Genomic DNA, 12,063 nt, shown 5'->3' on the forward strand with positions numbered 1-12,063 from the left:
TCTGCGCCCTGCCGTTTGCCCGTACAGCGGTTTACGACCACATATGGGGTGTTTCTGTAAACTACAGAATCAGGACCATAAATATTGAGTTTGGTTTGGCTGTTAACCCTTGCTTTGTAACAGAAAAAAAATTATTAAAATGGAAAATCTGCCCAAAAAGTGAAATTTTGAAATTGTATCTCTATTTTCCATTAATTCTTGTGGAACACCTAAAGGGTTGTGAAATCAGTTTTGAATACCTTGAGGGGTGTAGTTTATAGAACGGGGTCATTTTTGGGTGGTTTCTATTATGTAAGCCTCGCAAAGTGACTTCCGACCTGAACTGGTCCCTAAAAATTGGGTTTTTGAAAATTTCAAGATTTGCTTCTAAACTTCTAAGCCTTGTAACATCCCCAAAAAATTAAATATCATTCCCAAAATGATCCAAACATGAAGTAGACATATCGGGAATGTAAAGTAATAACTATTTTTTGGAGTTATTACTATGTATTATAGAAGTAGAGAAATTGAAACTTGGAAATTTGCCATTTTAAAATATTTTTGGGTAAATTTGGTATTTTTTTAATAAATAAAAATGTCTTTTTTTTACTTCATTTTACCAGTGTCATGAAGTACAATATGTGAGGAAAAAACAATCTCAGAATGGCCTGGATAAGTCAAAGCGTTTTAAAGTTATCAGCACTTAAAGTGACACTGGTCAGATTTGAAAAAAATGGCCAAGTCCTTAAGGTGAAATAAGGCTGAGTCCTTAAGGGGTTAAGGAATGTCCTGCCCATAATAGAACAGTCCGATCCTATTTTTTGGGGGGACAAGGTGAATAAAAAAATGGCGAATCACACAGTTTTTATTTATTTTTTTCTGTTACGGCGCTCACCGCACAGGACATTTTTTTTATATTTTAATAGTTTATTTATTTATTGTTTATATATTTTATATGTAAAATTGGGAAAGGGGGTGATTTATACTTAATATACTTTTTTTTCTTTACTTTAAATTTAATAACTATTGCCCCCCTTAGGAGCCAGAACCTGGGATGTTTTAATCCCTTGTCCTATTCACCCTGATAGATCTCTATCAGGGTAAATAGGACTTCACACTGTCCCTGCTGCCCTGTGCATAGTGCACACAGCAGCAGGGAGATGAATATGGCAGCCAGGTCTTCAGTAGCGTCCTGGATGCCATGGTAACCGATCGGAGCCCCAGGATTATACTGCTGGGGATCCGATCAGAACTGCCACTGTACCACCAATGAGGAGGGGAGGGGACCCTGTGGCCACTGCCACCAATGATTTTAATACTGGGGGGGTAGGGGGGGTGCACTGCGCCACCAATTATTTTAATACTGGGGGGGTTGAGGGGAGGGGGCGCACTGCGCCACCAATGATTTTAATATTGGGGGGTTGAGGTGAGGGGGCACACTGCGCCACCAAAGATTTTAATATTGGGGGGTTGAGGGGAGGGGGGCACACTGCGCCACCAATGATTTTAATACTGGGGAGGAGGGGGGAGGGCGCACTGCACCACCAATGATAATATAATTAACATTTAATACAGGAGGCGGGAGCGGCACCTGAGGGGTTAACTGCCGCTAATCGCAGCTCCCGACAGCACCCGCCTCCGGGATTTGTATTAAACATTTACTTTCATTGGTGGTGCAGTGCGCCCGCCCCTCTCTCCTCATTGGTGGCAGCAGCGGCACAGTTGGGAGGGAGAGACTGCTTCCTTCTCCCCTGTGCTGCAGAGAGCAGCACGCTCCTTGCTCTCTGATACTATACTGCGCAATAGCGAAGCCTAGTATCGAAAAAAGGCAAATCCTGGTATCGAGGTCAATACCAGGCAAAAGTATTGATTGGGTATCGAAAATTCAATACCCGAAACAACCCTATTATATAAGAGTTTTGTTCAGCTGTGACAAGCATAACAATTTACAATAATGATGCCTTATTAGACCTTCTGGACACACTCTGTAGAAAAGCCACCACTAAAAATGTAAGATTAGAGTATAGCACTAGCCTTTTCCTGCCATACAATTCAGTTTTGTCAACTTGTTTAAAGAAAACCCTAACTGCCCATCAAGTCAGGTCTTCAAGTTTCCAGATACCAATATTTAATAGCAAAAATAATAGGCTGATTCATATAAGGAATGTTTAAGGTTAGCTGCACATCTCCGTTTACTTGATCCAGCAGGCTGATCCAGCAGAGCCAAATACTGCTGTTCACCGCCCAACCCCATTAACTATAGTGGAATCCGGCGGTGGACAAAAAAATGGTGCATCCACCGTGTTTTGTCTGGCCCAGACCCACAGATCCACACTGAGTCCCATTACACTTTGGCCTCATGGACCAAAGTAGTGCATGTCTACATGGATTTTGCAACGACCCATGATTAGTGGATAATCACTGATGTGTAAATAAACACATTAAAATCAATGAATATGAGTGCTGTCTGTTGGAGAACATGGACAGCATGCACCCGTGATTCACTGACGTGTGAAAGAAGCCTTAGAATAAAGTTGCCAGTTGATTACGGCAGGTCCAGCTTCTCAGATCTGGCTATTAGTGTGCATATTTTCCCTGCAGAGGCTCCCACTGATTACCTACAATTTGAGGAATAATTCAGCAGTACGTTTTTGTGGTTAATATTGTAGTGCTACTATGATAAATGTATGAAAGCTTGAGGACCCACCGCTAGGATCCTCACAATCATTAGAACAGGGATCCCGAGCCCCCCTTTTCCTAAGAAGTTTGAACAGAGCGGTGATCACACGAGCACTGCTACTCAATTCAAAATCCATCTAACTAATGGAGGAAGCCAAGCAGAGTCCAGTAATCGGTGGAGATCCCAGCAATTGAGCTTTCTCTGCAATTCAGTTTACATTTGCCAAATGAAAAAGTCTTTGAGGGCCAGAGTTGCTTCAGGAGGCCAGGAAGTCTGCATCAGACTGGTAGAAGTCAGACTAGACACGTACATAAAGTACCGTATTTTTCGCCCTATAAGACGCACCGGCCCATAAGACGCATCTGGGTTTTTGAGGAGAAAAATAAGAAAAAAAATATTTTGAGCCAAAAGGTGTGCTTTTGGTGGGTTTAGAACTAATGGTGGTCTGTGGATGACACTATTATGGGGGAATCTGTGGATGACACTGTTATGGAGGGGATCTGTGGATGACGCACTGTTATGGGGGATCTGTGGATGACGCACTGTTATGGGGGATCTGTGGATGGCACTGTTATGGGGGATCTGTGGCTGAAGCACTGTTATGGGGGATCTGTGGATGACACTGCTATGGGGGGATCTGTGGATGACACATACAGTATATAGCATCTTATGCTATATATGTGTCATCCACAGATCCCTCCCATAACACTGTCCTTGTTTTAATAGTGACCCCCAAAACAGGGGGTGGAGGCCGGCAACTTGTGTTGGAATCACGGCGGGGCCCGGTGCAGTCACTGTTCTCTATTACATCGGGCCCCGCTCACAGCAGTATTTATTAAGTGAAGTCATGGGTAAAGCTTTGTTAAGGTATAGCAATCCTCTGCAGCATTAGTGCACGTAGTACTCACTATGAAACTCCCGTAGCAGGCAGGGCAGACGGCAGCGTAACGTCATTCACTCTGTCACGCGCCTGCTCCGCCTGCTTCATTCATAAAGTGGGAGAAGCATGCGCGTGAGGAAGTGAGTGAATGGCCAGCCTCCCTGCTACGGGAGTTTCGTAGTGAGTACTACTTGCGCTACTACTGCAGGGGATTGCTATACCTTAACAAAGCTTTACCCATGACTTCACTTAATAAATACTGCTGTGAGCGGGGCCCGATGTAATAGAGAACAGTGACTGCGCCAGGCCCCGCCGTGATTCCAACACAAGTTGACGGCCTCCACTATCCATTATTTCTGAGGATAGTAAATAAAGACAGCAAGACAAATATGTTTCTTTCTTGCTTATCCGTTTCCACTCAGGTTTTAGAATCTTGTGCACACAGCTAGAGGTTTAAAGAAAATAAATTGCTGACAACCGCACATGTGACCCAGGGTTACTCGCAATCACTGTCTATCTGATAAAAAACAATATCATGTACCCTATCTCTATCCTGTCTCATTATCTTCAGGACTCACTGCTACATAGCAGGGAAAGAATTGGGATTTCCTACCAAGGACCTATGCATGCAGGACGACCTGTCAGTCTCAGAAATAGAAACTATAAACTATATGGTGCACAGAGTCAGAAGAAATATTACAAGACTAAGTGCAGACCTTATTTGATATTCTAGTGCAGGCTGGTAGTCACAGGATACATATCAATATATACAATTCACAAGACCAGACCTTGGTAGATGCAGGCCTCCTGTCAATAACATACGGGTGCTTTCTGCAGCCAAAACCCTATATACACTCTTGATCACTTATCTTCCCAGACAAGTACACAGACATAATCTATAGGCATCCCTCTTGGCTGTCATCCTCGTCAATCACTTCTGCACACAAGACTCTATACTGTATGTTGAATTCGAGAAGGGGAGCAAATAAACTTCTTCCAATGCCCCTAATAGGGTGGCTATTCTCCTTTGAAACAAGGGTATAACATTGAAAGCAACGCTAAGCTAATATCTCATTATACACAGATATGTTGAGTTGCAGAATGTCTGCAATCTAAAATCTGAGCTCAATATACCTAGCAACAAAATGCCATACACACAATGAGGGCCCAGTATGGTATGAGGGTAGATGCCAAATAGAAAATCTGTAGTCATAACATGCTGGAGTGCTCTTACCTGGCTGTGACCCGGGAGAGATCCATAAGCCATTTGTTGATTCATAAGTCCTTTCTGCTTCATTATAAGTAGCCGCTTCTGCTCCTCACTCAAATGGCTCATCTGAGGTGGCATCGGTGGCTGCTGCTGCTGTTGCATGTATGGTAACATGACATTTTTGTTTTGGTTGGCAATTGGAGGAGTCATTCTTTGACTCATATCTACACTATAGTGTGACAGTGGTTTAGTATTACCATAATTGAGCATATTGGTAGTTTTGCTGATAGAGTTTGAATTTAAGTTGCTGGTCTGCTGGTTTATCATGTTCATGTGGCTTTGAGGGAGGTAGTTGTTCATTGTGGTTTTCTGGGGATTATTTGCCATTGGAGGTACAATAGCATTTTGGTTGTTGAAAGCTTGGGGATACATCATTGGACTATTTGGCTTTTCATTACCAAAGGCTCCTCCATATGGACTAGATGGAGGTCCCACGGGTGACCAACTGGAAGGCTGGTTTGTATGTGGCTGCGGCTGTGGTTGCTGTTTTTGTTGTACGAGTTTTGCTCGTTGTTGTTGTTGAGCTGCCATTTGTTTGAGCTGCTCAGCTGGAGACAAGTCAGCACTTGGGAGGTTAACAGAGCCACTTCCAGAGCTAGAAGTTGGAGTCATGACATATCCATTACCAGGTCTTGTTGAGGTTTGACCAGGTGTGTGAGGTGGATTAGGAGTCTGTGGGGACTGGACAACGCAACTTGCAGGTGATCCAGCAAGCATTAATGTAGATGGAGCACTGGAGACTGAGGGTATGCTGGAAACAGATGATACATTAGAAAAAGAAGGACCAGATGAGGATGGACGAACTTGAGGAGAGCCCATAGAGACGTGAGGGAATGGAGAGTGGGATGGATCACTCTTTACACTGGCAATTTCTTGAGGAAGGGGTGTTTGAGTTGCAGGTCTGGAAAAATCCAGCTCCTTCTTCTCCTCAAAGTCCTCATTGAATAAGTCCTGGATATCATCCTCAGGAACAGTATTTGCAAGCTCATCGATCAACTCCTGCCATTCTTGATCATTCAGATTTATGTCAGAGAAAAGCTTATTTTGGTTGGAAAGAGAAGTATCAGACGTATCAATGACTGAAGCATCATCTAGTGGTTCTTGTTTCATTTCCTTATTGAGGATATTAAAGCTCTCCTCCAGTTCCGTAGCATTAGACCCATTTACTGCTAGCTTTACATCCTGCTGGCCACCATTCTTATTTATGTCTTCTAATCCTCCTGAATGTGTTACATTATTTGTAACAGGTAGATGTGGCTTTATGTCAAGCTGGTGAAGAGGTGACACAGAAGGCAGTGGCATATTGGACAAATTATTAAGAGTGTCCATACCTGGCATCTCTTTCCTTCTCCGTTTAGCAGAGGGTGAAAACCTCCCATCACAGATGCCATTCTGCTGCTCTCCATTAAGTGGTGAACGAGCACCTTCTAACTTCTTCTGCACAGCTTCTTGAAGCTAAGAAGAAAAGAGAGAATATAAATAAGTATGTGGGAATTAAAATATTTTAATTTCTGAAAAAGTGGTACACATCCGAATGTTGTAAACATTTTTTTTTTTATTTGGACATTTGTTCACATCATAAAGATGGATTTAAACCCTATGAGAGGCAAAGATTTTCTACATTGATAAAATCAAAGTGATAGTGTATCTATCACGTCAAGTTATAAAGTCATAATCTATATACAACCTTATCATTTCCAAAACTGTATTTGCATAAAAGAAAAATGGAATGCTAAGAAATAAAAGAAAACATATCGCTCAAAAAATATATATTGTAAAAGACAGAAGCCAACACTGGATCGTATAACTATATATGTCCCAACATGCTTGTGATCCCATGGCATCAAAGTGGATTAAATTCTCTGCCGAAAGCAACTGTTGATGAAAAACTTTGCAAAAAAAACTCTAAAAACTCAAAGACAAGCCTGAGGTGTGCATCTTCTAACTACACACACATTGTACGAATAAAACCTATGTATGACATTTGCCTTTTGTCATACCTCTTTAATGTTTGAAGTGTTTTCAAGACACTCCCTCCTAAAATCAAAGACTTAGACCAGAGTGGCATCAGAGGCAGTGCAGCTGATCCACCCAGGCATGTAAAGTCAGCATAACTGAGACTGTCTCTTGTCAGGGCCTGTTACACCCAAGCGTTAGGGGTCCTGGGGAAGGTGAGGCTTTTGGTTTACAGCAGATCAAAGACTGCACAGATCCACTGCACTGACGTCATATTGTGTTCCATAGCAGACAGTGTTCTGTGCAGGAAGATAAAATGATTTCCACAGCATATAAATCTATAGTGTTCTAGTTGAAAAAAAAAGCAAAAAAGAAATAGCTAGGCTGTAAAAAGAACAGAAATGCCCCAAAACAACGAGTAAAACGACGCCACAATTTACACATGTTGCGTGTGTTTCAGACATTGGAGTAAAGATTTCATGAAATACCTGGCATCACCACATTGATAATACATTTACAGTAATCAGTGGTTGTATACAGCTAGGCTCTACTGGGTGGCTGCAACAGTTCATATCACATTACTCTTTAATCATAACCCCAACACAACTGGGCTCAACAGCATGTAGGAATGAACATCTATTTTAATCCCATACTGTGAAACAGGGCTACAGTACATCCATGACAAATATGATGGATCTATTGTCTGTTTTGGAATAAGCACTGGATCATGATGGATCCCACTGTATAATGAGAGTCCATCAAGCAGCTTTTTTTTTGCATGAATAGAATGCTATTCTGGCCACCAAGAAGCAATAGGAACATCATTGTGTGAATGGGGCCTTACCCTTGCACCCGATGAAAGCTACTGAAGACCCATTCACATGTAGTCATTATGGCTAAGGCTACTTTCACATCTTCGCTTTCAGCAAAAACTCTTCCGTTAAGAAAATATGGATCCGGTGGTATTATCTCAAAAATGGCCATGACGGATCCGGCACTAAAACCGTTGTAAGTCAATGGGCGCCGGATCCGTTTTATTTTGTATCCGGCACCATTGACTTTCATTGTGTTTTATGCCGGATCTGTCTTGCTCCGCATACCATGCCCGACAGAAAATCGCTGCTTGCAGCGTTTTTCTGTCCGGCATGGGAATGCAACGAAACAGAACAGAATGCATTCTGGTGCACTCCGTTCCGTTCAGTTTTGTCCCCACTGACAATGAATGGGGACAAAACTGAAGCGTTTTTCCTCCGGTATTGAGATCCGTCATAGGATAAACGCTAATGTGAAAGTAGCCTAAGGAAAAATGATTCCAAGCCTTTATATCTATTTATATATGTATCCATCCATCCAATATCTATCAAGTACAGCATCTATTTACCTAGTTTTCTCTCTATCTATCTATTGATCAATCTAACTATCCAATATCTATCAAATACAACATCTATCTATCTATCTAGTCTATCTATCATTTTTATCTTGCTAATTAAACCAAATTAAACAGCATAAATAGAGAACAAAAACAAGAGCCTTTGAGAAATGATCTGTGAAACTGTTAAATAAGAGCTTGAAATGAAGCGTTACATTTAGAAATGCAGCATAAACACGAGGGGTACTCGAGGTTTTATGTGCCTGGAGGAGTAGCTCTGCTCTGAACCACCAGCAGCAATTCATTTCTCCAAAGAGATTAAGCCAAGGTGCTGTTGTTATGGTAACCGTCTTTGCCTATCACGATCTCCCCTCGTTGGGCTCTGATAACCTATTCACTGCCAGCACCACCTACAATACATGATCACAAGGCTGGCAGGTCTGAGGCAGGTAGAAAATACTGTATGTTATGTCTAAAGAAGGGCTGGTACCTCCATGACAAGCAACATTTTCACGCAAATGTCATGGTTTCCCCTGCACAAGTAAAGGCTTCATGTTAATGCAATTGATTAAAACGTGCTGTCTGTACAGAGATGAGTGTTGTAGTCACATTTGCAAATGGACTCCTTCAGTTGGCTTGAGACTTCTACACATGGAAGTTAATCTACTGAAGTATACCTGTAGGCCTTGATCTACTGAAGTATACCTGTAGGCCTGGATCTAATTATGCATTCCTATAGGCCTTGATCTACTGAAGTATACCTGTAGGCCTGGATCTAATTATGCATTCCTGTAGGCCTTGATCTACTGAAGAATACCTGTAGGCCTGGATCTAATTATGTATTCCTGTAGGCCTTGATCTACTGAAGTATACCTGGAAGCCTTGATCTACTGAAGTATACCTGTAGGTCTTGATCTACAGAGGTATACCTGTAGGCCTTGATTTACAGAAGTATACCTGTAGGCCTTGACGTACAGAAGTATACCTGTAGGCCTGGATCTAATTATGTATTCCTGTAGGCCTTGATCTACTGAAGAATACCTGTAGGCCTGGATCTAATTATGTATTCCTGTAGGCCCTGATCTACTAAAGTGTACCTGTAAGCCTTGATCTACTGAAGTATACCTGTAGGTCTTGATCTACAGAGGTATACCTGTAGGCCTTGATTTACTGAAGTATACCTGTAGGCCTTGACGTACAGAAGTATACATGTAGGCCTTGATCTACAGAAGTATACATGTAGGCCTTGCACTACTGAAGTCGACCTGTAGGCCTTGAATGGTCTTTCTTTAATTTTTATCATAGTAACTAAAGTAATGATTTATGCATGTGTTCCCATTGTGGTATCTGTTTATCTGCACAGTCTATACTCGTACTATGGTGCCATGCTACTTATACAGTTCTGATGTTACGCAGAGTACAGCTGGCCATACTCTTCAGGTAGGTGGAAAATCCCTCAAAAACGTACACATTTCTGCATATTTATTGCAATGGGGAAGTGAAGGGTAAAATAGAACACGCCCAATTGCCCATTTTCACAACAGCAGACATGGGGGGGGGGGTAGTTGAATTGCACTCATGTACATTGGATTGTTGGAGCAGCCTTCTGAACTCACTAGTAAGCACCAACCAATATACCTTGCAATAATCTATTTTCTTTCCTGATGTTTGTCAATGTAAGGGTTCATTCACACATACATTTTAGGCACTGGTCTGCTTATGTTTTTTTCATGGCATTTTTCTATTGGTGTTTTTTTTTTTTAGACAAATGTATAGATATAATTTTTTTCAGCCCTCTTTTTCTCTATAGAGAAGTAAAAAAAAAAACACGCTTAGTATTAAATTGCGGCACTAAAACCAGTGCCAACAAAATGCCACAAAATCGAGGATAGATAGCTTCTTAAAAATTAAAAAGTCCTAATTGCTATAAATTTACAACCGACCTCTTCAGTCCTCCATGAACCAGTGGTTCCCATGGTCTTTGTTTACAAGAGTCCAGTATGTGACCATTGCAGTCAATCATTCATCTCAGTGGTCACGGCCCTACTACTGGCATCACCACTCAGCAGTGGGAGCCATGATGTCAGCTGAATGGCACGTGACTGGTAAGGCTTCCGGTTGCTGCAGCGGTAACATGTTTGGCGCTTGTAAACAAAGACCGCAGGGATCGCTGGATTACAGTGAGAGGAGTATTGTTTTTTTAAAGGCTGTCCATACAGGAATAAACTTCTATATTTGCAGACTAAATTGATGCAATAGTAACAATAATGCTAAGTTGTATGCATGACTATAGCATGTGCATGTAAGGCTTTACCAAGGCTCATGCAATATGTTTTATATGAGTGTTTGGGTAACACTCTAATTATTATACTGCCAATATACATATAAAAAAATTACTTTTCAGTGCTAACTTCAAACTTCATTTACACATTGAATCATTAAGTGCTATCGTCTTAGAAATGTATCACAACAAATACCAGTGACAAATCCTTACAATATTTCTTCACAACAACAGATTGTACATGCCTTCCCAGGCTAGCATGGAAGGAAAGTATCTCTACGGCGTACATTTAGAAGCAGGTTTATAGTCTGCACACCCAGATGGTCTCTGGTGGAGTTGCGGAGACATGGAAGTTTCTTTCAGCCTCCTCTTTCATGGACTTTCTGTATTCTAGCTGTAGTTGGACTGAAGTGACTCAGTGCTCTAAATTTCCAAGGATAATTCATGTTTTTATTAAGCTATCCTTGATGATGACGGCCCTGAAAATGTTCTTGTTCAAAACAAAAAAAAATGTATGCTCAATTCAATTTTTCTAGTATGATTTATGTCATGTTTGTGGCATCGTGAATATGTTTGGTGAGGTCAGTGGTACCTTCCTATGACCTGTGACATTTTAACCCCTTTAAAGGCGGGTAATTATCCAATGGGATCACTTATGGTTGGATACAATGTAGTGGGAAGCGCGGAAAAAAATTCTAAATGGGGTGGAATTATAAAAAAAAAAAAAACACAATTCTGCCAGAGTGTAACGGGTTTAGTTTTTACGGTCTTCCCTGTGGTAAAACGGACATGTGCCATTCATTCTCCAGGTCAGTATGACTATAACGATACCACCAATACCAATGTTTTCTTGCATCACCATATTCTGACCCCCATAAACGGAAGTGACCAAAAAACTGCACATTGGCCATTTTGACTTTTTTGCCATATGGGATAAATATTTTTATATTTTAATAGTACGGGCATTTTTGTACGCGGCTATGACTATGATGTTTACTTTTTTATTTTTATGTATTTTGATTTTGGGGAAAGGGTGATGATTTGAATTTTTATGTTTTTTATTTATTTTTCTTAGGCCCACCTTTAATTTAAAGTTCTGTCCACTCTCAGCTAAGCCACTGCCCTTTTCTGAGCATGTGTAATTGAAAAGTGGGATTGCCTTAAAAGATAACTTTTAATAGTCAATGGTTAAAATAGTAGGCCCAATCGTTTATTAGAAGGCTACATACATACGTAGTCATACACCACCAAATTAAAAAAGGTGGAGAAAAATGGCAGGTGTGAAATGTAAACATCTGCTGTGAGGGTGAGTTTACGAAACATAGGGATACCAATAAAGAGGGAGACAGATGCTGGGTCTCTTCCCCTAATGTATCCCTAGGTTCTAACTCCTAGTAGTCCCCTCTCTGTATGTCCCTTCGTGTCCCTTGCAGGCAATAGCTGTGACTGCCCAGCTTCGTCAGAAGTGCAAAGGTATCATTCATCCCAGGACATACACATCATAGGTACTAGACATACACATAGTTCCGACGCGTTTCACTGGCAGTCAGCCAGGTCATCAGGGGACCTATATACAAAACAAGACAAAAGTATACGCCTGTACACAACAGAGAAGCAGAGAAGTATCACGTATGGTACATATTTGCTT

General features: G+C 41.3%; 1 protein-coding gene across 1 annotated transcript in view; it reads right to left on the minus strand.

Annotated features, from left to right (window-relative positions):
* The window catches only part of MAML3 (mastermind like transcriptional coactivator 3), a 384,719-nt gene that overhangs the window by 156,790 nt on the left and 215,866 nt on the right, over window positions 1-12,063 (minus strand). The window contains exon 2 of the mRNA XM_040418474.1: window positions 4,774-6,264. Within this exon, the coding sequence (XP_040274408.1) occupies window positions 4,774-6,264 (1,491 nt within the window). The remainder of the gene's footprint in view (window positions 1-4,773; window positions 6,265-12,063) is intronic.

The sequence above is a fragment of the Bufo bufo genome, chromosome 2 (assembly GCF_905171765.1).
Source record: "Bufo bufo chromosome 2, aBufBuf1.1, whole genome shotgun sequence".
Lineage (NCBI taxonomy): Eukaryota > Metazoa > Chordata > Amphibia > Anura > Bufonidae > Bufo > Bufo bufo.